Raw genomic sequence first — 27,076 nt, 5'->3', positions numbered from 1 at the left:
ACATACTTTTATTTATCAATAATAATAAATATCTTTTTATTTTTTTCTCTTTTCATGATACTAAAACTCCAGGTGATGTTTGTTTTGAACTTGTTTTTAGAATTAAAAATCTCAGTATTTAGCTTTTTTGAGAAAAAGCAAACGTTGTTCTCAAAACATTTCCAAGAAAGCATTTGTAGATTCTACCGAAATGTCGTGCTCTTCCGGATAACGAAAGAATAAAATATTGATGTGGCTAAATCACATCCACCTCTGACATAAACACAACAGTTTCGTGGGTTTTGGGGGGGACTACATCAAAAATCATATCGGTATTTTGGGGGATTTACGCAAAACCGGAAGTAGGGAGGAGTGAATCATCTATAATACTGACGGCGCCACACCCACTGAACAGATCCCCGCGTGTTCATACAGGACTATAACTGTCACAATACGTCCAGAAGCACCGTTATAACTTAATTGTAGTTTTAAACCCACACACAGCAAGAATTTACACCAAAATGTTCGACATTAAAAAATAAAAAAAATAAAAAAAAATATTTGTACTCAGGCTTCCAACGGGCTACCTAAAGGGGCCTTTCTCCCCACAGCGTAACAGTTGCGACCCTGAACGTAGAAACTTAGAGAAACAAGATAAAAGTAACGTGCCGTTGACTTTTAACGCGATAATTAATGATATTTCAAAATATTTAAAACGGCTGCGTTAACGGTGTAACCGTTGGAACATGCGTCCACCTGATTGGCTGTTAAACAGGCGCGTGCAGGATGAGCTCTGGTAAGTGACAGATAAATAATAATTAAAAAAAAACGAATCACGTGATGTAAACGCAGTTAATAATTATTATATGTTTGTATTATTATTTTTTTTTACTTCTACTACTACTTAATTTACCTTTAAATACTTTATATATTCGCAAATTATTATTATTTTTTTAATTACTCCTGTATCGTTTCAGCCATTTGCAAGCACCAACATCTTCTTCTTTCAACTCCTTCCCAAAGTGGGCAGTTTTAATTACACTCACTTGCCAGTTCATTAGGTACAGAATAGCATTATAAAAGCAGTCTTTGACTATCTCATTCATCTGTCTTACTTTCATGGAGGTTGTGGTACTCACGTTGTTGGTTTAAAACCACCGAGAGACCTGTTGAGTGTGTTTAATTCCATCTAGTTTCACAGCACCACACCTACATCTTCCAAAACCACCTCACTTGCAATGTTTCAACGTAAACGAAACAGTCTAACAGTCATGAAAGGGGCTTTAAAATGCATTTGGTTTCACTAGTGTATCTAATGAACTGGCAAGGGAGTGTATTTGTATGATAGTCATTTGAATACGTCATTTAAGGCTCTTGTAACTTGCATTATATGCAGTGTAGGACTATATGGACTGATTGTTACTAGCACATTTTGTTTTTCCTTTTAATTTCATGTTAATATACTTTATTATTCAGTAATTTTTCTGTTATTCTATTGTGTTCTATCGTTATAGACTGTGTATGGTATGGTATGCTGAGTGCCTGTACATTGCTGCTGCAACAGGGACATTTCCCATTATTAATTAAAGTATCTATCGATCTAGTGTCAGATTGACGAATGAATATTGCAGCGCCGCATCCAGATATGCTAGGTGCTTGTTTTTAACCTAACGGTCGTTGTGCCCTTCCGCAGAGGTGTGCCCATTCTGCGGGAAAACTTACAAAAGGCTGAAGAGTCACCTCCCACACTGCAAAGCAGCAGCGGTCTCCAAAACACCTCCAACCAAACATGAGCTCACAGCAACTCGGACGACGTCATCTCCTGCGCCTGCGGCCTCGGCCAAAAAAACTGCAAAGGGAAAGAAGTCCGCACAGACGTCAACGGTGACGGCGACTAAAAAGGCGTCTCTGTCGTCGCCAGAAACACCAGCTAATCCATCATCTTCATCTCCGTCCGCAACTTCTGACTCACTTCTGTCATCGGCTGAGGAGAAACAGAAGCCAACTCATCAAACTGCGACCTCTCCACCTCTGTCTGCCGCCGCCTCAAAGCCAAAGAAGAAGAGTCTTCGCGCTTTGATAGAAGCTGCAAAGTCTGAAAACACTACCGAGGGGTTACTGGAGGGAGCCAGTTCTGCCTCTAAAACCACAGCACACACCGAGAACAAAGCTAATCCAAAAAAAGACTCAGTGTCTGCAGAGGCTAAACCCAAAAATGCTGCTAAAAAAAACGCGACAAAGAAAAAGCAGAGTGCGCAGTTTCTTTCCAAAGACGAACACTCCTCTGAATTTCTGGTCTCCAAAGTGAATGAAGTTAGCTCAAGACCCCTCAAACGGGACGAGTTGTTGGTGGACAGTAAGGAGGAGATAGATTTATCTGTGAATAATCAGTTTTTGAAACCAGGAAGTGGTCACCAGGCGAGGATTACCCTCCAGAATGTAAAATCCATGTTAGGGCGACCTAACGTCCCCCGTCACTCCAGCAGGCCGAGCATCCTGAGCCAGATCGAAGCTACTAACAACCTCAGCGGCAAAATCCGACTTGATGCTGGTCTACTCCCGCCTCCGGTAGATGCTGTTAGACACTCAGTTACACCGACAACTCTGTCAGACCGGCAGCTGCTCATCACCGGCTCACAACATAAAGAAATACAACCATTTAAGAAACGACAAGCAGCTTTAATATCACTGCAAGATGGAGAACCGACCTCTCCTGCAGCTCCTCTCCTTTCCACACACGCCTCCCCTCCTCCACGTGCACTCGGCCTGAATGGGGGGCTGAACATGGGCCCTCACACCACCGGACTCCTCGCCGTGTCGCCACTGCTCAACCTGTTTTCCAGCCCTTTTTATTTCCCTCTAGAAACTCCACCTGTGAGGCTGGAGAGTGACGAGGCCGGGAAGCAAAACGCTGCTGCAAATGCAACCGAAGGTCAGTATCTGGAAGAAGAAAGGTCCATCTTTGAGCTCATGGAGACACTTGTAATCTTTTTCAGAGCTGCTGAAATAATTGGTTAATTGGTTAAAACTATATTGTCAGCCAGTTCACCGTTCTTCATGCAAATGATGGTTGTAGCTTCTCAAATTAAAGTCAGTTAAATACCTTTAGGTGTTGCCCTCTATTGAAGTCACCTTGGTCTTTAATTTTTACTGAAATTCTGGGCTGGTGCCGGTACAGATACCTATACGAAGCTGATACCGATGTTTAAAATAATGCTTTGCCCCATTTCTAATGTTTTCAGTTGGTATATTTCTTTATTTTTCTTTTATTTATTCCCACTTCTGTGCCAGGGAGACAAATAGTTAACATAAAATAACAGTTTCAAAGTATTTCAGCCCTTTGAATGAGCACCAAATTAATCAGCGCAACAATAAATCGTATTTGTGTATTCATCGTCATCTGTGGATGGCGTTTAACAAGGCAAATATTAGCTGATAAGACTGAGAAATGGCTTCTATGCGAGAGCCATAATGGCACTGAACAACTCAAACAATAAAGAAATAAAAACGTGAATTAATTCACACAATAAACAATGTGCAATAATTCTGTGCAATAATTTCATGTGACGTGCAATAACAGTGATTTATTATTATGTGTGAATAGGACTGTTATGTCATGTTGTACATATTCTATTCTGTTCTATCCCTAAAAATGACGTTAGTTACACCTTTACCTTGTCTAATTGTTCTTTGATCAGACATTCTGAACATTTGAATCAAGTGATATGGAGCTCTGATTGTAAATAAATAACCTTGAATGCACATTTATTTGTCCATTTTGTCATGTACATGCAGGAGTTCTGACACGTCGGCCTCTTGGACAGGTGAGACTGAGGGAGTTACCCGAGTGGCTGGCCTGCAAAGCGCCCGGCCATCCGAGGGATGTCGTGGAGATGGTGCAAAAAGGTCAGTGATGCTAAGCCTTTATGCTAAGCTAAACTAATAAACTGCCAGTTATAGCTTAATATCAAATATATAGAACGAATGCTCTTAACGTCGAGTCTAAAGATTCCTTGTGAATGTTTCTCCCTCGTATGCCTCGTTCAGGCTGGCGGTGGTATCACAGGAAGTACATTGACGTGAAGAAAGGGGGCGTAGCCGGGCTGGGCATGTTGTTAGCAGGTTACTGTGTGCTCAGCTACATCTGGAGTTACCCTCATATCAGTAAGTGTATGGATCACTCTCAGCAGCTTTTCTTATACTGGACAGATTTGGAGATAAATTGATGCTTGTTTTTTATTTTATTTTTGTTCCAGAACTTGATCGCTGGAGGAAGTATCACTGATGTCAAGGGAAGATGTTTAGCAGCAGTTGTGCCATCATGAATTTACACAGAACAGGGCACTGATTGCTTATCGGCGTCTGAGCTCTTCTCTTCAGTACATTTTTGTCATTTTATTCATGCAGTTTTTTGTTTTAGCTCAACCTGAGAAAATTAATACCACTTTCTGACTTTGAACATGTAGCTAGGTGCAGCAGCCTGGTAGTTCAAGCTTCCAGGAAAACCAGAAGATGCAGGCAAGCCATAAACGGATAAGCGACTCAAAGTGGGCAGGTACCAAGGTGAAGTAGTGCCACACCTCCCTAAATGTTCACAACCTTGGGTCCTACCACCAAATTCACCGCGCTGATAGCAAGCTGTGTGGCATAATTGGTAAATGGTGACAGCAATAAGAGCGAGCTCCATTTTACATTAGCAGTTTGTTGATGCCATGCTTGTTTTATATTCACCTAGGCTGCCAGAGCCCGAAATATCTACTGCTAAATGTCTTTATGCTAAGCTAAGCTAAGCTAACCAGCTTCTGGCTGTAATATAAATAACTGACAGATATGAAAGTGGTATTAGTCTTCTTATGCGGTTCCCTTCACCAAACACATCCGAAACGTATTAGTAGTTTCATTTTGTATATAAAAACGAAAGCTTGCAGTCATTACAGTGTTGTGTCTTTCAGTTTATGTATGTCTTATTTATCTTATCAATTAATTTGTGTCTTATTTAAGTTTTGAAAATATTGAGAAGACCATTACTATTATTATTATTTGTGTCATCAGAGGTCAGGTTGTGTTCCAGTGGCTCCACCAGGTGTCACTGTTGGGTCGTGTTACTAAAACCCAGAGGGTTGGGCAGTCTGATGTTGGCCATGCAGAGTTTTCTTTGCTCTTTTGTGCAGAAGCACTGGTGCCGAGGACCACGAGAGAGGATTAAAAAGGGAGCCAAGAGATTTTTAACTTGATAAAAATCCTTCTCTAGCTGCATCCATATAGGGGGACATGAAATCTGAATGCCCCTCACATCTATAACTGCAATAAAGATCCTATCTGTGTAGCAGAGGGTTACAAATCTGTTTTTCTTTTGCAAATGCTTCCTATGTCACATGATGTGATTATGCATGCTTAGTCCATCAGTGCCAGTATGTGAACTCTCACGGAATAGCAATGGAGGGAGACTGAAGGAGGCTCTCAGCCGGACTGGACCAGTTTGTTATTGTATTCAAAATGAATTTATTGTTGACTCTCCTTGCTGCTGTAGTGAACACACATTAGCTACAAATGAAGACATGACAGCATTTTTTGTAATGAGTTTTCCTCACACCGCCTCTTAGCCAACACAATAAAAAATTATTTTTACGTTTTTTTGTACATTCTGTTGTTTTTGTTTTTCTCCATACAAAAATTATAAATATTTCGTGTTTAACTTTTAATTTTTTTTGTTTTTATACAAAACCAACTATACAAATAAATCGGGACAAAACAACAGTGAAAAATGGAGGCAGAAAAACAAATCTCTGCACTAAGAAGAAAAAAAAAAAGGGAGAAAAGCACAGTATGTTCCTACCAGGCCCCTCTAGACCGTGATATGCATCCAGATAACGCAACCTTTCACCAACGCTGGACATGTCCCTACTTACGCAAGCCTAGAACTAACCCTCGTGGACGCTAAGTGCTATAGAGGCACAAAAATCTTGCAGCAGTCACCGACCAGAAGCAACAAATTCTCAGTGGTTGATAGGAGGAGAGGTCTGCGAGGGTTGAGGCAGAGATACAGGCAGCCTGCGATTGCCACTGGCACTCATGAAAAAATAAAAAAATAAAAATAGAGGGTTCTCTGTCACCCCATGTAAAAAGGCCTTCAGTCTACTTCTGTAGCCTATTAGCAAGCATATTTCACAGACATGTTCGTAGGAGGAGAGTGGTGCCGTCTGGAATCAACCCCCCCCAGGAGCATTTTAATACATTTAACCTAGCCTTTGGTCCTGTGTCTGGTTCAGCAGAACACACCTTCTTGCTTACGCCATAGTGCAGATTTACAAGATTTGGGGAACAAAAATATATGTAGCCATACATTAAGGATTCCTTATCATATTGAATCGTCACAGTAATTATTAATTTTTGCTTTAAAAACTAAAAAATAGGAAACACCACAGTCAATACAGCTACAGAGTTGAAGAAAAAAAATCAAGAGGGGGATTCTGGACAAGGCCACACTCTCTCCTACTAATTTTGGTTGCGCTGCTGAGAGGGAGAAAGAAGAGGAAATGCGAGAAGAGCTCGAAAAGAACGACTGTGAAGTGAGAAGAAAACAAAAACACACATCCTGTGGAACCAGAGGAGAACACGTGGGAATAGAGTCAGAAGTACGCCGATCAAAACTACCGGACTACATGACAACGTAGCCGCTAAACCGGTGTGTGTATGGACGCACACGAACACACAGCACACTCACAAACGTGTCAAGGTAGTAGAGCGTGGATAAACAGATATGGTCGATACATAATTGTATGCAGAAGGCAAGACGGGGAAGAAAAAAAAACAAAACAAAACAAAAAAAAACGTACAATCATTTAAACTCATGACCGTACAGTCACGTTCACAACGCTGGAGGGAAACACATCACGACAAACAAAAACAGTCCTCTCTTTTTTTTTTTTTTTTAAATGTCACTTCTTAAAAAAAAAAAAGAGGAAATAATAATAATAATAATAATAATAAAAAAAATATTCATTCATATCTTCCTCAATCTGAGGACTTAACTCCACGAACACAAACTCACTGTCAAAATGATAAGAGTGGTTGAGATTTGTCCTGTCTGTGTCGGGACTTGCATACCTTTAAGGTACAAAAAGAAAATGTGACTTAAGCTCAAGAAAAAGAAAAGCATCGCCGAGTGCAGTAACACTACTATATGCGTCCGGGTGTCTAGTTGGACTGGTTTCTAGTGTGGTTAAGAGGTTGTCCTTGTTGAGCTGAAAGCAGGAAATCTGATTTGGGTTTGTTCCAAATGCTGCTGTGTATCGATGATATATAATCACCTCCTATTCATTTAGTTCCTGAAATAAGCAACAGTATGTTTAGTGCAATTTGTCTATGTGAATGTGTCTCTACTGAGCTTACTGTGAATCTACACCTCTGAACCATGAATCGACTGATGCAATTGTGTGTGTGTGCATTGTTCCTGCTTGTAATGCAGGAAGGAAATGGTTGACTGGATATTTCTGTTTCTTCATGTAAACACTTCCACGTAAAAACCTAGAATCAGGCACAGAGTCGTCGTCACTTCGTCCTTCCTCCTCGTCCCTGTTGTTCAGCATAGGTAGTCGGGGGCTGGGGAGGGGTGGGGCGGGGTAATAAACCGGCACAACATATCAACTGGTGTGTGAAGAGAGGAACACCCTCGCATTCAGAGCTGCAACGTTAAGAGTCGCAGGCCCTACAACTTAAAAACAAGGTTAAAACGAACAAAATTTTGCATCTATTAATAAGTCCATTGCATTGCACACATTCCCGGATCTTTAAAGGTAACTGTAAGCGCCTCTCTTCGCCGAGCACCTCGACAGACTCTCTTGATTCCGACGTAATGCCTCAAAAGCAAACTACAAACATGCTACATGGCTGCGTATCGCCAAGACCTGAAAGAAGAGTTAACCTCTCTTCACACGGGGAGTTTGACAAAAAAAAATAAACAGACAAACACAAAAGAACGATCCGTTAGGGAGGAGCGTCGGGCCTTAACATTCTAGGATGCTGTTGACTGCCGCCTCTAGAGCAGAATCTGTGTCGGGGTGAGGGGGTGAGGTGAGCTGAGGGGCGTACTGGGGCTGCATCGAGTTGAAGTGCGACTGTCCTCCCGACGCTGCCGCAAATGACGAAGGTTTACCTTGGGGGTAACTGTTGGCAGCGGTGAGGCTGTTGTTGCCGCCGCCGCCGCTGCTGCTGGGCCCGTAGCGTTGCTGCAGTTTCTTCAGCTCCAACACACTCTTGTTTTCCGCGTGTGTTGGTTGGAGTCTCTCGGTTGAACTAGGTCCCGGAGCCCCACCCCCTCCTGGGTCTCCAAACGCTGGCTGGGAGTCTGTCCTGTATGGAGGCTCCATAGAGCCTCGTTCTGACTGATTAGAGGTGGGCATCGACTGAGAGGGGACAGGGTCTTTGAAACGTTTGGATTTCATGCCACAACAGAAGTCCTCCAAGAAGCTGTCTAGAAACCAGAGAGAAAAGAGGAAGAGGCGAATGAAACACTGCAACTAATAAACATAACTGTCAAGCCAGAGTCTGGACACCCTAGAGCAAAAACTAGAGTGGCGACCAAGCGTATGAAGCTACGTTTTAGTTCCCAAAACGCCCCAACTTGGGTTCCTACCACCAACTTCACCATCCTGATAATGGGCTTGGAGAGTCGGGTTTTAATGTTGCCGGTGTTGGACGGTAATAATTTTTATGTTCTGCTTCTTTCACTTGGAAACTTTTGGGGTGGCAAATATACAAGTGGGTTACCAAGACAATCAAAGCCAGGAACATCCACTAGTAGCTTAAGGTAGCAAGCAAAAACGTCTTCTCTTTGTTTGAGGAAGAAACCTTGAGCAGAAACCAGTTAGAGACCCATCTACAAGGGGCTGGCCACATAGTGAAGGAGAAGAACATACTGAGGGATTATCATTACTCTTGTTTTATTTACCTGGATCCACTAGTACCATGCGTTTGTCTTGTGTCAGGTTGCTGCGCTCCTCTTGGTTGAAGGTCCTGTCAATCATCACCATTTCCGAAGATGGACTGGAACGCTGCAGGGGAAAGGCGACGGCACCCGTCAGCTCTGCACATGCCACCACATGTTGTCACACAACGTTTCCTCACGCGAGCACCTACCTCAGCTTCCACCATCAGTAGTCGTCTGTATTTGTTGACCATGGCCTGGGTTCTCTTCAGCACCTGAGTTGCAACTACTTCAAATTCCTCATCCACTGGAATCAATCAAACACAAAACACCATGTTGATACAAGCACAAACAGGAGGTCTTCTGCCCCTCGTCGCCGATTTGGGGTCAAACTGATCATTTAAAGCCGTACCTTGTGAGAACTCGTCCTGGCTCGGCGGTGCACCCTGGAACACGTGGTACGGGAGGAGTCTTAGCAGCGCGTCGTCAATCGAAGTGAACTGACGTCGATCGGAGGTCTGAACTCCAGCATGGTCCTTTCTCAAGTGTTGTAGAAACCTTTTGAGATAACAGGAAAGTATGTTGATCAACTGGAGAAGGTCAAGTGAAAATCTGAAACAGCGTATTGTAGTATGTCAAGAAACTTACATTCCACTTCTTGTAAGTGGTGGAAGGGCAGGCCTCTTCTGTGCCTATAAAGAAAAGCGTACAAAAGGTGTCATACTACCACATTTATCTTTCCTGTATTTATTTCCATGCAAAACTGATGTATAACTAATGTACCTCTGCGTTTAGTGTTGAATCTTGCGTCATTGTTTTCATGGCTAAGAGAGATCATACAAACGACAAAGCAACCTTATTAGGTCAAAGTGCTGCAGACGCAAAAACACATTACATAAAAAAAACCACAGTGCAACATCATCAAAGTCTTTGTTACCATGGATGCTGCTCAGATGTGTCTGTTTGAGGGCAGGTGAGGACGAGTTCTACAAGATAAAAAGGAAAGTCGTGTCAATCAAACAGCAGTTTACCAAGAAATTACGTAAATTCACAACTAACAATGAAAATGAAAGAAATGCCACCGCTGAGTTCTGATTATACCTGTTTGTAGTCTTGTTGTTCCTGTGTCACATTCCCAGTTAAAGAGGACAGAGAAGGGCAGTTCTGAGTTTGAGTCACTAGAAGGCGCTGCACGGGACCAGCTGACACTTGCCCCTGACCGCCGATCCCTACCGTCGCTGGCCCAACCAGAGTCAGCCGCCCAGGAGCGCACGACGTCTGTACAGGTGTGGAACTTGCGCAAGATACTCCAGTCCATGTCTGAGTAACACCTCCTCCAACCTGACCCCCACTCACTACTCCCTGATTCAAAATTAACTGACCCCCTTGTGGCGAAGTGAAGTTCTGGCCTGCAACGATCTGCACTGTGTTTTGACTGGTTATTAGGGCGCTTGAGTTGGGGTCCACAGGGCCGTTGTGGATGCTGTTGGACGGAGTGAGCGACAAGGAGCTGGGAAGCAAGAACTGTCCAGGCTGCATGTTTGTCTGGGTCTGCACTTGTTGTTGCTCCAGAGGAGGCTGCACTACAATGGAGCCATTAGCTGTGTACTGCCCCCCTGGAGCAGCAGTGTTAGCGTTCACTACATTAGCCATGGTGGTGGGAGTGGGCTGAAGACCAAGGCTATAGACAGTCTGAGCCCCAGCTTGAAGAGGTTTAGGTTGGATTGGTCTGACCAGAGTCTGGGTCCCTCCTGGGCTTCTCTGGATGATGATGTTTTGAAGGGGGATGTTTTTAAAAGGTAGGCTGACTTGGCCTACCTGTCCCTGTGTAGGGGCAAACACCTGCCCCCCTGTTGTGTTCCCACCTGGAGCTACAGACGCACCCGGCCTTAGCACAAGCTGAGGGGTTCTTTCCAAACTGCTCAGAGTCATTACGCCACCACTCCCCCCAAAAGAGCCCAACACCTGAATGTGCGGGGCAGAGCCATTGGGCAGCGGGGACATTCCTTGGAGGAACTGTCCTGCAGGGAACGCAGCTGTCGCCGTGGTCACCACGCCCACCCCACCTCCATAGCCCCCCGAGACCAGCTGGGAGGAGAAGGGACCAGGAGCCTGCACTAGAGTAGGAGCAGGCTGGGAGTCCAGTAAGGCCTCCTGCACCAGCGTCTGCTCCGTGATGTCGGCCTCCAGGAGGGACTTCTGGACGATGTCGAAGGGCTGGTCCTCTCCCCCGAGATCCACGTCTCCAGGGGAAGTCGCACCCCCCAGTTCGTCCTCGATAAATGAGAGGCTGCTCGAGAGCTGGAGGCCTGCCGTGGCTGAATCCTCGCCAAAATCACCCATTGTAGAAGAGCCATCCTTGAGGCCGGTGTTGGAGCCAGTCTGGAGGACACATTAAGATGAAGAAGTGTACAAGACCTTTACCACATATTCCAAACATTTACCCATATAGCATGTCTCTAACCCTTCATTTGTACCAACTAGGTACACATATTGAGGTTTACCAATCAGGCATAACATTATGACCACCTTCCTAATGTTGTGTAGCTTCTGGTTCATCAGAGAATGGACATGGGCCTCCTGAGGGTGTCCTGTGGTGTCTGGCAACAGAATGTATGTGGGGGGCCTTTGGGTCCTATGGGTTGAGGGGAGGGGCCTCTGTGGATCAGGCTTGTTCCAGTGCATCCCACAGATACTTGATCAGTTTTGGATCTAGTGAATTTAGAGGCCAGGTTCTGAGTTGTTCCTAAAACCGTTTTTGTGTGTGCGCCTGTGTCAGACTGCATCTTGCTGGTCTTTGTGGGTGGTAGATGTCTAATTAACATCCACACAAATGCCAGGTCCAAAAGTTTCCCAGCAGAACAATGAATTGTCACAAGATGGTCAATGTTATTTACTTCTCCTGTCAGTGGTTTTTATGTTGTGGCTGATCGGTGCATTTGTTCCTTGGCTTTTAAAGGTGTGATAATAAATCATCTCTGCACCAAACAAATCAAGACAATGACTCACATTCCACTAAAAACCTGACGAAACTCTCAATTTAAGTCTCATATATGCATTGGTTTTGGTTGGATCAAGGTAATTATAGGCATACTCACTGTGTCACTACTAAAGAAGGATGCATCTGACCCAAAAGCTGCATTTGTCACATCATCCTCCTCAATCTGCAGGAAAAAAAATAAATACAGTCAACCCCCACTCAACAGAGAATGAATGGTTGCTTCATTCATTGAGGTGACGTATCTAAGGAAGTTAGTCGGGCAAACTCTGAATGACCGAATACATTCTTTGAATGTCACTCACAGACTTGCTGTTGCTGCCATGGAGATAGTCATTCAGCGCATCCACATCTCTGTAAAAGAGGGTAAAGAAGAGACTTTAACGGGCCCCTAACAAACATCTTTTCATTTGCCTGTGCCTAAAAACATTGCTAAACTCGACAAGTCTAGAGTGACAGGAAACGCTTTACAATAAATCTCTTGTGTAAAGAGATAAGCAACTTCCTTAATTCAATGAAAGAGGAAAAACAATACAGCAGATCTTTGTAGTTCTGGTTTCAAAGAAACGTGCCAAGCTGCTTACAGGCTGTGAACTGCTTTGCGAACATACAATTCTATGCATCCATTTTAAAAGTTGTTATATTTTTACCCTAAAATATCCAGAAGACGGCGATCGTCCTCATCATCCATGACACCTGAAAGTATATGGAGCACGGTTGTTTCATTAATCAGCAACCAAATTTGAGCACTTTGTTTTTATTCTGACAAAACCTGTGTATTCTTAGCGTGTGTGTCTTTATGTTGGTAGTAAGGACATCGCACTCACAGATTTCCAGCAGTAAGCATGGATTCAGTCATTTAACACCCTTTTCTGTCCTGTAACAGGCCGGGGCTGTGGAGTGAGAAGCTGTATTTAGTAAAATTACACAATCATACATGTGACATGGAGGGTGTGGGGTGTGAGAGTTTTGCAGAGGAACAAAGATGAGCGTGTGAAACAGGCGATTTTGGACGGGAAGTGGGGTACACATTTGTTATTCAGTGCTGTGTGAGATCAGTACTTAAGTAAAAGGACAGGCATGGCCTTCATCCCCTCCTACAAATGCTCGGCTCTGACACACAAAAACTCCCACCCATTAGCCTCCTCTGCTGTCCCACATTGGTTGTCTTTGGTGTCTGCACACTGAAAATGGGCATTTGAGTGTAAATAACTCCACCCTGCTTCTTTTTATACCTTTGTGTTGAGTTTGATCTCAACATTGAAGGAGGCTCTATGTGTTGTGACAGTCAGCTGAAGTAAGCATGTATCTTGGTAATAATGGGGGGGGGCATAAAAAATGATCCAACACAGAAAAATTATCAGACTGTTTGAATGTCTATTTAGTCACTTTATTTAAGCAACATGCGGGCAGGATATCTGTAAAGAAAAAAAAATCCAATAGTCACTAATGTAGTATTTGAATAAATACATATATGTGGAGAGTATATTTTATGTTTGAGTTGTGGAAAAGTGGTGAAAAATATGTTGTTTGACGGGTTGTTCTGGTTGTTGAGTGTGTGCAAAACGTTTCAACTGCAATGCTACAAAATGGCTGTTACCATGCCAAAGGCTGTCTTTACAGCAGAGCCATGTTCAGCCTCCATCTTTGGTTCAGGGAGAACAAAGACAGACGGTGTTGTAGCATTAAATAGGGATTCAACGGACTGTTTTAAGGCGCACAAACAGAAACCAAGCACAACGAATCATCTTACTGAAATTTTTTTGTTTTTTTTTAATATTAAATATAAAATTTTCTCGTCGGGCTACCGCAGACAGCGAGGCTTCTTTGTCCTTCAAAAGTTGGTACAAAACGTTTGAGGAAGCAGTGGCGACTTTTGCGAACAAAAAAAAATAAATAAACGAAATACACTGCATTTTAAATCACAAAAAGCTCTAAATATGAACTGCTTTGTATGCGAAATAAAAGTATTAATTTGCCAAACGGAACCATAAAATCTCAACCGTTAATTCCAACTCAAAAACTGAACGTTAGCTACATTTAAAAATAAAAAAAGGCGACGTCAAGCTAAAATGTCCAAAAATGAGCCAGTAGAAGCGGATTGAGCTGATTTTATCGGGGTGAAACAAAACAAATAGATGTTTTAAGCAAAACGTTATCCTTTTTGTTTAATTTACAGCTAAAATCGAGCCACTGCAAACCGCCCTAGCATGTCTGCTTCGACGCAAACCAAGCTAGTCCCTGCCTCTCTGGAGCTGTACGACACCACCGTCGGTTTAGAAACCCAGCTAACGTAGAGCTTGCAAGTTTTATTTCCAAAAATAGACCGAATCGACAGAATGATAATCGCATTCAAGCAGCACAAAACGCCCGCTGACGTGCTCTTTCCTTTCTCAGTCGGGGAGGCTTTCATTTGTCCTCTACGCGGCTCGTCTGCCAGCACGAAAAAAAAAAAAAAAACGTCACATTTCTCTCGATATGCCCAAAGCGACTCGGTTCAATCTGGGGTTATTATTTTTGCTTTTGTACCGGTTCCCGTGTTCTCGTCGGGTAAGCTCTCCGGGCTGGACGCTCCGCCGCATTTTAACTTTTAACACCGGCCTGTGCTGTGTGTTAGCTAGCCGCGATGTCGACGACGCCTGTTTTGGGGGCGAAACGTCGGCAAGAATTCGCCGAAAAAGCTACAGGACTAAATCGCGCTGAGCCATAAATATTTATCCCGATTAGCATAACATAAAGACGACTCAAAGAGGCAAACCCTTTACTCCTGTCTCACTCCTCTTGAAACCCAATATCTCCATTTGGCAACTTTTAATTTGCTCCCCCCTCCTTCTCCTCCTCCTCCTTCTCCCTCTCCCACTCATATATTTTTCTCACTGTCCCTGTTCTGTCTCGGATAGATTTTTCTCTCCGCTCAAACTCTCTTCCCTCCCTGAAGGAAGGGAGGAAGGAGGCTGTGTGTGTTTTTTCCTTGAAATTTTTATCACAAAATTATAATACACTCAAAGGGAAACTCACCGTCATGAAAAAGCAGTGCCTTGTCAACGGGGTTTCCTCGCCATCACCGCACGGGTTGTTGGGGTAGTGCACACACCAAAATCAACGGTCCTCAACGGCACCATAACGACTACAGACATTTGAATAGGTGCTATACACAACCTGCGAGAAGTCGTTAATTAAACACACATTTTTAAAAAAATCTATATATTTAAATTAATTTTAATAACACGTTTCACTGCCCTCAAAGTGTAGCAGATAAATGTTATTAGACTTAATCATTACTAACGGTAGAGGGCGGGCCTCTGTATGCCACACCTTGACGTTGCTCAGGTATGAAATAAATGCCTAGCAACAAACTAATAAACAAAAGTTGTGCTCAGAAAATAAATCTGAACTTGAAACCTGCTCAGTTTCTTGTGTTTATATAAAATACCTATTAGTACATTATACGTGTAAATATATAATCACATTTTGGTCTTTATTTTAAATATCTAATTGTGTCTCTTTCCATGTCTCATTTGCTGCATACTAATATAAAGTACATTATTAATACATGAAAGAAAATAAAACAATTTTTTATTCATTTGGTTTCTATCATAAATTAAATCACATAATAGGGAAAAGCTAACAAAAAAAAAATATTTAGCAGAAAATTTGAAAAAAAATCTCCCAAAAATTCTCCCAAAGCTCATGCACCTATGTGCTATTATACTTTATACTATTTAAATTGTTGTAACTGTTTTGAAAATTTTTAAATGTTAAAAGTAGTATTTCAAATACTAATCCATTTTGGTCCAATATCTCTCAATGCAATGTTTAAGATTACCATATAACAACGCTATTATCATTAATAAACACATTAAATAGCCACATTAACCTTCACAATGTTGACAAATTACTGGTGTAAAATATTGTATAAAACATTGCACTGATTATTTTTGATGTTTAAAAGAGAAAAACACAGTAATACTCATTTATTGATCACATATTTTGGAAGTTATTTGAATTTTTGTTTGATTTTTAAACCTTATACTTTACAGTCATCGTCCAAACGATTATGCATGGATCCCCCCGATACAGCAGGGGGCGCTGTGGAGTTTTGTGTTTGATTTCTGAAAGTCACGAAGAAGAAGGAATGCCGCTGTCACTTCCGCAACAACTGACAGAGTATCAACATGGACGCAATGGCAGAAGTTATCCATGATGATGGGTTTGCCGGCGAAAGCGGTGCTGCCAAGATACAAGAGCGACTTCAGAAACGGCACCAGGCGAGGGCAGAAGATGCCGAGCGGAGGAAGGAAGACAAAGAGAGCCAGTCTGTGGCCGAGGAGAAGGGCGAGTATTTCTCCAGCACTTTTAACAAGGAGCGGGAGTGTATCGAGGAGCTGCTGTCGAGCTGCTCCGGAGCTGACCGGGCTGTGGCGGCCCAGAAGCTGGAGGAGGTGACTGCCAAAACCATGCAGCTTCAAAAGTTTCTGAACGACAGCATGCTGTTTCTAACACAGTACGACATAAGGCAAGCCCAGGCTGCTCTCCAGAAAATCCAGACCTCCCTTGCTGAGGCTAGAGAGCAGGCCCTGCCCAAGAAGAAGTTTGCCTTTAAATCTCGCACTAAAGCAACAGATAAAGCCCCTGCCCAGGCAGCAGACACACCTGCACCAGATGCTGTAGATTCAGCCAGCACCAAGGTGGAGGGAGCTGCCTCCTCTGAGCAGTGTGGCATCTCTAACATGAACAATGAGTTCCTGACTAAGACGGCAGAGGAGATCCAAAAACGAGACGTGCTGCTGACCCACCTGACCAACTGCAAGGTCCGTCTGTTCGGCTCCCCCAGCACCCTGCACCTGAAACACATCGACAGCTGTGAGATTCTGTGCGGGCCCGTGACTACTTCAGTGTTTATAGATCATTGCAGAAACAGCACGCTGGCCATCCCCTGTCAGCAGCTGCGGACCCACAACACCTCGAACACAAAGGTGTATCTGCACGTCATCAGCAGAGCCATCATAGAGGACTGTAACGGAGTGAGCTTCGCCCCGTTCTCCTGGTCCTACCCCACCATGGAGGAGGACTTTGCTTTGTCTGGACTGGACCGCGACCGAAACAACTGGAACCAGGTGGATGACTTCAACTGGCTCGCTGCAGGAACACCCTCCCCGAACTGGTCTGTCATCCCTGAGGCAGAGAGAAAAACTCAATGGGACCCCTAGAATTTAACTCTTAAACCCTTTATTTGTCAATGAAAGCGTCACATAAAGTGCTTTCAGACTGAATCCACATATTTAAGGTCCATGTGTGATCAGTTGAAGGTCTTCTTTTTAGAACACCTGCATTGTCGTTGTAATCATGGTGTATTGCCACTGTTCTCCCTGGAAAAAAAAAAATGTTTGTGTGTCAAGAATGAAGCTGCACTTTAATAAAAATCTGCTTAACTCACATTTGACCTGGAGAAAAGAAGAGCATTCACCCCAAGTAACAGTGCATATTCCCATGCTTAAGTAAAACTAAAGCACAAAAAGCAAACCTTTAAGTCAGCTTATTGGCACATTTGTAAGCATACAAAATAAGAGTAATATAGACATGGCAAACATTTGAGTAAATAGTGTTTTAGTTTTTTCTGATGTAAAATGATCCATTCAGTACATTCCTTGGTCTTAATTCTATTTAAAATAAATAGTTGGATGGGGTGAGTAAAGGTTTATGCCAATTACAGTTTTCTAAAGCCCCTCATGACTTCTTCAGATCACTTGTTTTGTTGGACAAATAAGCCAAAATCCAAAGACATAGATACCGCCACAGTTACAGTAATAGGAAGAATCATTCCACTAACAAATGAGACATGCACTTGTACTTCCTATTAGTGGAGAAAAACTGCTATGCTAAATTCGCAGTATCAAAGAGATATTTTCACTTCACTTCACACTTCATTGTTAGAAAATTGGCCTTTATGATTGTGTATTTGAATAAATGTCAGATAAAGACCTCCTGTGCTAAGCATGACCTGCCTTTGTGCTACTTGCAAACATTGATTAAGAATGGAAGTCTACAGTTCTGTTATGTTCTTGTAGAATCTGTACTTTGTGTAAGTTTAAAATTACCTTCCACTATGAGATGCAAATAAAAAATCTTAACACTCACTAGTCGAATGCCTTTATATTAATGTTATTTCTGCTGTTGTGCATCCAATAGATATTTAACTGGTTTAAAAAACAAACAAACATTGAAATCAACACAATTTTCCACGTAAGTACACAAGTGAAAATGAATGCATTCTAATACAACAACCCTGAACTTAATCTTAATGGTTTCATGAAGGTTATTTTGACAACACCGTTTTAGTCGGTCACTATACACTAAATAACAGAAACACTGTTCCAGTTACATAGCACAACAAACTGCATCCTCCCAAATGATCATACAGTTGAATTACTTCCTTTTTTATGTTGTTTTAAAATAAACTGAACACTGTAACAGTCATAAAGGAGGATTAAGTACAGGACTGTTATGTCAGAATGCAATAATTTTCACTGGTGTACCTAATGAACTGGCAAGTGAGTGTATATAATCAGATTTGCAGATTTACGCTCTCTTCAAAGCCACCAGACTCTATTAACGGGAACAGCAGCACTGCATATCGGGAGTGAGTTGCGGGTCTGCTCAGTGTGTGACTTTGGCGTCCTAACACCAGAAAAAATATTACTCAAAAAACAAAAAAACCATATTAACGCACCAAAGTCACACAATAACACTAATAAACTAGCCAATGGAGGCAACGGTAGACCAGCAACTCACATCTTCTACTATGTTAAGTAGCTGTTTTTGTCAGTGGAGTCTGGTGGATACGGAGATAGCATTTAATTTCCACCTGACAGCAGAATACTTGGTTGTAATCGGTATAATATTCTCAATGCTCTATTTAGCGTACACTTAAACTCATATCGTTTTTTTTTAGGTGGCTAAAGCGCGTTTTAGAGCAGATATATTTTACGTTATACAATCCTCCTTCGGTACGCACTCATAAGTAGAGACTGGTATTTATCCAAATAATAAATGACAATATATTTAAATATAGCTGTTAAAATATATTTAAAACTATAGACGACTAATAACGTCATTCAGCTATGTGATTATAGTCACGTAATGATGACATAATGGTGACGTAGTGAGGTGTAGATTTGAAGATTACATGGTGTTAACACATTTGGGAAACACATAGCAGCTGGATGTGAGCTCATTACAGCTCACATCCAGCTGCAAGGAGTGAGAACAGTAGCTATTCAAGGACAGGGCTGGCTTTGGTCAACAAACATAAGTGTCTGGCTGATGTCTTTGCCAGAGACTGTAAGGATTGTAACAAGTGATAATAAGTACATGACTGAGAGCCCTCACATGCTTTTGTTAGCTTGCAAGTTTAGGTTTTCTTCTACTATCTTACATTATGTTAATAAATAAAAGCTTCAGTTCCACTTATCTTTGTTTTGGTCTACTTTCTGTGATTATGAATGAATTCTTAGAGGCCTTCAGTGACGGCCAATATGTGAAGCCCAAAAGCTCCTTTGTTTCTGTCAGTGGGTTACCGTGGCTTCATTAACTGAGCCTATTATGTTGAACTTATGGACCCCACCTGTGAATGGGTTTGTCCGTTATCAGCTCCATTTTCATGTCCACGATCTTTGTCAGACTTCAGCTGATGCCATTTCAGCTCCTGGTGGTTCTATTGAGGCGGCCGTATAACCACGTGAACGCTCAAACCAATTATGGCCCCTGGCAGCAGCTTACAATCAGGCTCATCTTGTGTGGAGGGATTTCTGTAAATTGGATCAGGCTGCTTACAGGGGCTTAGCATGACGTACTGCAACTTTGAGTTTAATCATGAGGATCCTCGGCAATCTTCCACCTCTCTGAGAGAACGGAACATCACGATTAGCCTCACCTGTGTGTTCGGGAAGAGAAACGGGTAAAAGTTTGGAGAATTAAACCCTCGTAAACTTTGAAGTTTCAGGCACAATGGGAGAGGAGAAAGCTTTGAAGAAATAATACTCGAACATCCTCTTGAGTTTTTCATCTCTGCTCCTTGGCTGTGTGATGGATTACAGGCTGAGCTGACTCTCCTGTCCAGTTGGACCAGCCAAAGGAGACCCTGATAACAAAGAGACAGGGAAACAAGTGCTGCAGGTTGGCGAATTCAAGAACATCCATCTAAACTAAGGGGCAATCTTGGAGCTCCTGCTGGTCCAGATCACCATTTGACTCTCTTCTTCACAGGAAAGGACACATCACAGGTTGAACCATGGCTTTGATGGTGGTTAAGTTTGATCTAAAAAAGCGAGTGAAGCTCGCTCAAACAGTCTGGTTCCTGTACTGGTTTGCTGTAATGGCTGGTGTGCTGGTCTTAAGCATGGGCCTTTTCTTTAAGATTGAGCTGCGAAAGCGCTCAGAACTCATGGACAACAACGAGAGCCACTTCTTGCCGAACCTTCTCATATTTATGGGTCTAATAATCTGCGCCATCAATGCCTTTGGAGGCAAAGTCTGCTATGACTCTCTGGACCCTGTCAAGTTTGCAAAGTGGAAGCCCATGTTGAAGATCTTCTTAGTGTTTTGCATGGGGTTCAATGTTCTTTTGCTTTTTACGTCCCTGTTGTGCTTCTTGATGAGGATCCCACTGCAGTTCACACTGGCTGAGGGGCTGAGAAACGGCATGAAGTTTTACAAGGACACTGACACACCGGGACGCTGCTACATGAAGAGGACCCTGGACCTGATGCAGATAGAGTTTCGTTGCTGCGGAAATGACAACTACAGAGATTGGTTTGAGATTCAGTGGGTTAGCAACCGCTACTTGGACTTCAGCGCTAAGGAAGTCAAAGAGTAAGTTGGAAAACATTCATGTGTAATGTAACAGTAAAGTAGCTTTTTTTAAAATCGTCTTTGAACCTGACTGTACTATACTTTAGGGGTCATCCATGGGGAGAGTTCAGTATAAGTGGATTTGAGGAGAAGATAGGTCAGAGCAGGTGTATTTTTCACTTTCATCCACTAAGGATTACTGTCACAGAAAAGGTGACAGCCACAGGTAACAATGACGACTTGGTACTCAGGGCTTTGAGGGCGAAAAAGGTTACTAGGCAGTTTCCTGGATAAGGGTAAGAGGGAGGGGCTTTGGTGATTAGGTACAGAAAAAGATACGGTCAAAAAGATCCAGACAAAAGAGCACAAGAAGGATTGATGGATATTGTTCCAGTCCAATGATATGTGGCCTCTTTGTATCAACCAGTGATTTTAGACAACATGTACTTCTCAGCTTCGTGTAAACTGTTGTGAAGAAGACAGTTTTAAACACTGGAACATCATTAGTGTTTAATCTCCAGGATTACAGCGCCATGTCCTTCAGGAATCAGTGTCCTGTTCAATCAGCACAGGACCTGGCAGAACTCCAGGGTCTGCACCAACACTTTTAACATGGGAACAACTGAAGAACAACAGCCTGATTACCAAAACACTGACCAACAACTGCCTCACTGTTGATTGTTCTCTAACTGGGCTTACTGTCACATTGGTAATGGATCAGAGTCGTTGTGGTGCCATTGCAAACCACTGTTTGACTTAGAAATCCTCATTTAAATACCCCTTAAACACGCTTTTCAAGTAATAGTGTCTTGATTAATATTCAGCACTTTACTATATCCTTAAGCCTTTTCTAAATGACGTAGTAAAAATATGCATTTTTACACTGTCATCCACTGTAAAGCTTGATTAGGGGGCAGTCTTCCTAGAAATCATCTGTATATTTGACCCTTCCAGATCTTTCTGATCCAATCACACTTCTTTTTCCATTGACCTACTACTATCAATCACAGCTGTAATCTTCTCCTCTGGTTGAGCTCTGACCCAGATATGTGCACTCTGAATATTTAGGTCGGAAAAAGAAAGACGTTCAATTATCCTTTTAAGGGAATATTCTAAACAAGCACTAAGATGTGCTGCTTTACCGATGACATTATATTCTTCAAACTAGCTTTCTGAAGATGTGTTTGATTTAATCTTAGCCTCTAAAATAAAGGTATTGATTCAGTGCTCTTTATTGTAGATGTGACCATGTTTGAATAGAACACCACCACTTACTAATGCCTAACTATAGTAATGGATCGTATTCAGTAACAAGAAGCTAAAATAAAACATCAACAAGTTATATCTGGAAGACGAGTTGTATGGACTTGCTAATCTTAGCCCACACACTCTACAAATACAGAATGACTACTTCCTGACCTTTAATCTCGTCTCACCTTAACCTCCATCCCATCATAACGTGACACTAACATGACACTTTGGCTCATCCTCTTAGCCGCATTGGGAGCAACGTCGACGGACAGTATCTGATGGACGGAGTCCCGTTCAGCTGCTGCAACCCCAGCTCCCCCAGGCCCTGCATCCAGTTTCAGATGACCAACAACTCGGCTCACTACAGCTACGACCACTACACTGAGGAGCTCAACGTGTGGAGGCGCGGCTGCCGCGATGCCCTGCTGTCCTACTATGGAGGCATGATGAACACCATCGGAGCCCTGGTGATACTGGTCACTATGTTGGAGGTCAGCACGACAGAGGCACATAGACAGTGGATGACTAAAAATAAATGGTTTAGTCAGAAAAATAGTGTTTAGATTTAATACTAATAATAATACACACTCACTTTGCCTTGTATGGGGCAATCCCATCTTCAACATGGGGAACACCATCTCATGTTATTTATACATAGAGGGAAGAAACACCCACTAGCCACAACCCACAACTTTTTTAAAACTCACTGACCACTAGGGGCAACAATGATCAATTTATGCTGTTTCTAAAGTGTTTTCAAGCAGCATTTTCTTCTTTTTCCATAAGAAAAGACTTAATGAATGAAGTCAAGCTGGTTGGCTTGGCAAATTCATATTTGGTTAACTTCCCCACCAGATCCTGGGCTTCTCTAATCAACCAAGCTTCACTCACAATGTGTTTAAGGGGGTGTTCAAAAGGTATAAATATGCAAATATTTGTAGCATCGAGAAAAGTCCATTCTCAGTGCTTCCACATCATACTGGACCCTGACTGTTCCCATATTGTTTGGCAATTGAGGGTCAAACATCCAAATTACGATGCTCGTTGGGCTTGTATTGAATTTTATTTTAAACGATCCAAGGGGCTAAGTAAAATGTTTGGAAGCCAGGTGAGTTTGGAGGCCTAATTGTAAGAAGTCAAGTGTAAACACGCCAAGTCTCAACACTGTTGGCATTCCTGTCGACCATTTCCTACTTCCTTTCTTTATCGATTCTTTTCACACGCAATATCCGCTTCCTGTGTCTCCTTCCCAAACTCTAACCTCATACTTGCCGTGTTGTGCCGCTTACATAAAGTATCTCACCTGCTACTTTCCACCCAAAGAATAATCCTGTAGTAGGCACATGGCAGCTTTCCTCGCTTCAACTCTCTCCCTGGCCTCCTCTGCCAAAAATCTGTTGTTGTTGTTGAAGCCAAATCATCTTCTCACTAGACACAAACATCTACAGATAAATCCTAGAAGTCAGTGGTGACTCTAAATAGAACCTTTTAGATAACACGTCTGTCCCAAAGCTCCTCCAGACAAACACTTGGTCTAAAAACGTGGATTTGGACGTACATGGAAGCTGATCAGACGCACAGTCGGAGGAATCCCAGAGATTTAGGAATAGTTATGCAAGCGTCTCTGTGCTGACACAGATAGTGGACACAGAGATGGAGTAATAGGTTAATCTACACAAGGTGACGAGGACAGATAAAGTTCCTGGAGCCTGATCTCCTGATCCGATGTCTTCACTTCACGTTTGCTGATTTCTTGACTTTTCAAGAAAAAGATGTTCACGGAAACAAATTTAAACAGATTTGTCTATTCTCTCTTTATTCGTTATATTGCATTACCCTAATAAAAAAATAGGGAAAATACTTTTTAAGATAGGGCTTAAAGAGTACTTGTATGGCCGCATCAGTTATTTTAATACAAATCAATACAACATCCCGAAACATAAAAATAGACAAAAATGGAAACATTTTTACACTTAGAAACATAATATATCAAATGTTTGATGAGTTGAAAGATTCATCAGTTCATCTGCAAAAATGTCATTATTGTTGATTACATTTTCATTTAATGGACAAATTAGCTAGTTGTTGCAGACTTTGGTAAGTCCAGTCCACCAAGTAAGATTTGATCCATTTTGATGCAGTTTGGTGACTCCCTTTATTCAGTTTTATACAATCTTTGTTGCAGATTGAGGCCCAGATAATTTATTGTCTCACCCTATGACAATACAAGCAGTTAATCATTTCACCCCCGCGCTCTTCTGCTACAACTTCTAAAACATTTTTCTCATCAGAAGATGATGTTTACCTGACGCGTTCCCATCCCTTTGCAGGTTGCTGTGACTATCGGCCTGCAGTATGTCGACACCTCCCTGTCCACCCTGGCCAACCCGGACGACCCAGAGAGCGAGAGCGAGGGTTGGCTCCTGGAGAAGACAGTGAAGGAGACGTTCACTGACATCATGGACAAAATGAAGGCCGTGGGCAAAGGCACCAAGGTGGAAGAGGGGGGCGAGGTAGCGGTCGCAACCGTGAGCTGAGCTGACCCTACACCAGGAAAAAAAAAAAAAGAAAAACTGACACCACTCCCAACTAATGAGGAGGAAAATGCGTGATTGCTACTTTTTTCTACCAACATTTATTTTGTCGACATTACCAGCTCACACATTTGGTTATGAACTCATTTAAATGGACTCATTACAAATGGACTCCTTGGATAAACAATGCTGTATACTCCTAAACAGAGAGATTATGATTAGGATGAGAAATGGTTTTTGATTTTTGGTTTTCCCCAACCAGACAAATTTCAAGCTCCAACTTTGCTTCATATTTTACAGTTTTAGTTTCTGATACTCTCTGAATTTGGATTTTTTCCCCCCAAAGAAAGTAAATAATTACGGGTAAATGTCAGATGTTTTAATAATCATAAAGTAAGTATATAATTTGCCCACTGTATGGTTGTCACATAGTTTTTTTTTTGTTTTTTTTGTCGGAGATGGTGGCCAAAGGTGCAGATCCGTGATATTTACAACTCAGGAGACACAGTGTTTTATTTTTGTTGACCAGTCTATAGTACTTTGGCTCATAGCTGATATTGTACATAAAAAAAAGCAAACACACAGCTCTTTTTATACTCCCGTCCACCTTTGAAGGTTGGATAAGCTCCTGAGACGGAGTAAAATTCTGAATTGAACGAATCAGCACGAATTTTGGGTGAATGTTGCCGCGCATTGGTTGAAGAGTGAGGCACGGGAATCAGAGGGTGTGTCCCGGAGTGACGCTTGAGGCAACCCCTAACCTGTGGAGGACGACTGAAATTGGCAGCTAAATCTCGGCTCCTGACCCCTGTACTGTAATCTCAGATCGTCTTTGATGTCTCCCTTTGTGCATTCAGTATCTATATGTATATTCTAATAACCGGGTTGCTGTCTTTGTACATAGTGTAGAAATGACGAAAACATTTTTTAAGATAATGTAATTTAAATCCATGTAAAGTTATTTTTTTCCAAATGATTTTTTTTGTGTGTGTCTATGTAGAAAAGACATTATGATGACTGTGTACATGAATAAAGGATTTTAGAGATGTGATCAGACACTGAAATGATGACGTTGTGTCTTAACCTTGAGTCTCAAAGACCGGAGATCAGGAGGTGAGGCATCCTGTGAGTGCCGCAGGGTTCCTGATTAACTCAATAGGATAAGGGCATTTACGACATTACAGCTTTCACATGGACACGGGATGACTCTTCACATGCCCGACGTAAGGACATGCGTGCACATGCACACATGTATTTACAGGTAACATTGGGTGGGTGAATCTAGGTGAATCACACTCTGGAGCTGCTGTCTTCATTGATTCCATGCATTTTTATTTTTTTGTGCCTTAAGTCTGCTCCAGATTGAGCTTTGACTTCAGAGAATACCTCCAACCCATATATTGACAAATAATAACCAGCAAGGTTCAGTTTATCCGTCGTCTTGAAACACATTCCACGAGAAACTTGAGATCTGAACTGAGATCCACATATCCTTCAAACCTGTGTGGAATGAGGAGCCGTGAAATCAAAGCCGGCGTGGCTTAGGTCGAGCAGATAGGGCGGTGAGGAGTCAGCGGGAACAGTAAAGAGGCCAACTCTGCGCTTTATTTATGTTGGACCAAAGCACATAACCAGCGCTGAGCAGATAAGAAGCCTAATCGGCTTTAGATTAGCATGAGCCCCTCATCCAGGTGAACAGGTGATGTCCTGCCGCAGGACTCACGTCAAAGGGGCGGAGACGCTGAAAGACACAGATAGAGGCAAACAAGAGAAAGTGAAGATCAGGAAATACTGACAAATACGTACAAAGAAGTACTCAAGTCCTTCAACGCTCTAAGTTAAGTTCTGCCTTCAAAAAGTAAATGAAGGACGACTCTATAAGTAAAGAGTACAAAACCACACAGTAAAGCAGTGCACTGTTCGAGAGAAGGTCTTATGATAAAAGAAGGTTTTCAGCAGTGACTTACAAGACGACACTGACTTAGCCAGCTCAGATCCTCAGGTAGGGAACTCCATAGCTTAGTGTCACGAGGAGCAAAGGTCAGATCACCTATGGTCTATTCTCTAATGGGTCATATGTAGTTAAATAATGACAAACTTGGTGCCAAGCCATGGCAAGCTTTAAAAAGAGGAAAAACATCAAGCAGTAAAATCTGGCAACCATTGAAGAGTGGAAAATGGTGTGGTCTTTTCTGCCAGAGCGAGGTTAAAGCTGAGCATTTTGAATTAACTGAAGCCTATGAATGTTGTTGTGACTGATACTGGAGTAAATGTTGGCTGCAGCAGTTGAGGCAAGACGTGGCAAATGCATCTGAAAATGAAAGAAAGGACCTTGGAGATTAGCCGAAGCTGAAGAAAGCACGAAGAAAGACCGCACAGGGTTTGTCAGATGAAGAGAACACATGCGGAAGTTTGGCCCAATAATATGCGGTAAAAATCTGCTTTTTCTACTTTTGTGTAGTGAAATCTATAACGATGCATCATGTGTTTGGCAAAGCAGCTAGAGCTGTTGAATAAATGCAGCAGAGAAGAACTAAA

At 42.4% G+C, this 27,076-nt stretch overlaps 4 protein-coding genes across 4 annotated transcripts; 3 read left to right on the top strand and 1 right to left on the bottom strand.

The window, feature by feature from the left end:
• The first annotated feature begins 593 nt into the window (after positions 1–593).
• LOC311504030 (uncharacterized protein) lies at positions 594–7,973 on the top strand. Its single transcript, XM_084566978.1, has 5 exons — positions 594–775; positions 1,673–2,911; positions 3,775–3,885; positions 4,027–4,143; positions 4,236–7,973. Exons 1-5 carry the CDS (start codon positions 766–768, stop codon positions 4,262–4,264), a joined length of 1,506 nt encoding a protein of 501 aa, XP_084423104.1. The 5' UTR covers positions 594–765; the 3' UTR covers positions 4,265–7,973.
• A 12-nt stretch (positions 7,974–7,985) lies between these two features.
• bicral (BICRA like chromatin remodeling complex associated protein) lies at positions 7,986–15,333 on the bottom strand (the record flags this gene model as incomplete). The annotated part of the gene is made up of 13 exons (XM_084566975.1): positions 14,922–15,333; positions 12,731–12,796; positions 12,554–12,599; positions 12,209–12,257; positions 12,004–12,069; positions 10,007–11,287; positions 9,843–9,891; positions 9,689–9,729; positions 9,554–9,597; positions 9,318–9,463; positions 9,118–9,212; positions 8,930–9,032; positions 7,986–8,452 (listed from the first exon to the last, which is right to left on the bottom strand). The coding sequence occupies exons 3-13, from the start codon at positions 12,592–12,594 to the stop codon at positions 7,986–7,988; spliced, it is 2,382 nt and encodes a 793-aa protein (XP_084423101.1). The 5' UTR covers positions 12,595–12,599; positions 12,731–12,796; positions 14,922–15,333.
• tbcc (tubulin folding cofactor C) lies at positions 12,810–18,926 on the top strand. Its single transcript, XM_084566979.1, has 2 exons — positions 12,810–13,200; positions 15,944–18,926. Exon 2 carries the CDS (start codon positions 16,079–16,081, stop codon positions 17,111–17,113), a length of 1,035 nt encoding a protein of 344 aa, XP_084423105.1. The 5' UTR covers positions 12,810–13,200; positions 15,944–16,078; the 3' UTR covers positions 17,114–18,926.
• A 1,257-nt stretch (positions 18,927–20,183) lies between these two features.
• On the top strand, positions 20,184–24,601 carry prph2a (peripherin 2a (retinal degeneration, slow)). Its single transcript, XM_084567222.1, has 3 exons — positions 20,184–20,774; positions 22,249–22,495; positions 24,335–24,601. The coding sequence occupies exons 1-3, from the start codon at positions 20,194–20,196 to the stop codon at positions 24,539–24,541; spliced, it is 1,035 nt and encodes a 344-aa protein (XP_084423348.1). The 5' UTR covers positions 20,184–20,193; the 3' UTR covers positions 24,542–24,601.
• The last annotated feature ends 2,475 nt before the right edge of the window (positions 24,602–27,076 follow it).

This window comes from Chelon labrosus, assembly GCF_963514085.1.
Source record: "Chelon labrosus genome assembly, chromosome: 19".
Lineage (NCBI taxonomy): Eukaryota > Metazoa > Chordata > Actinopteri > Mugiliformes > Mugilidae > Chelon > Chelon labrosus.
Note: the sequence above shows the minus strand (reverse complement) of the source record. Positions and strands in the feature narration are given on the sequence as shown.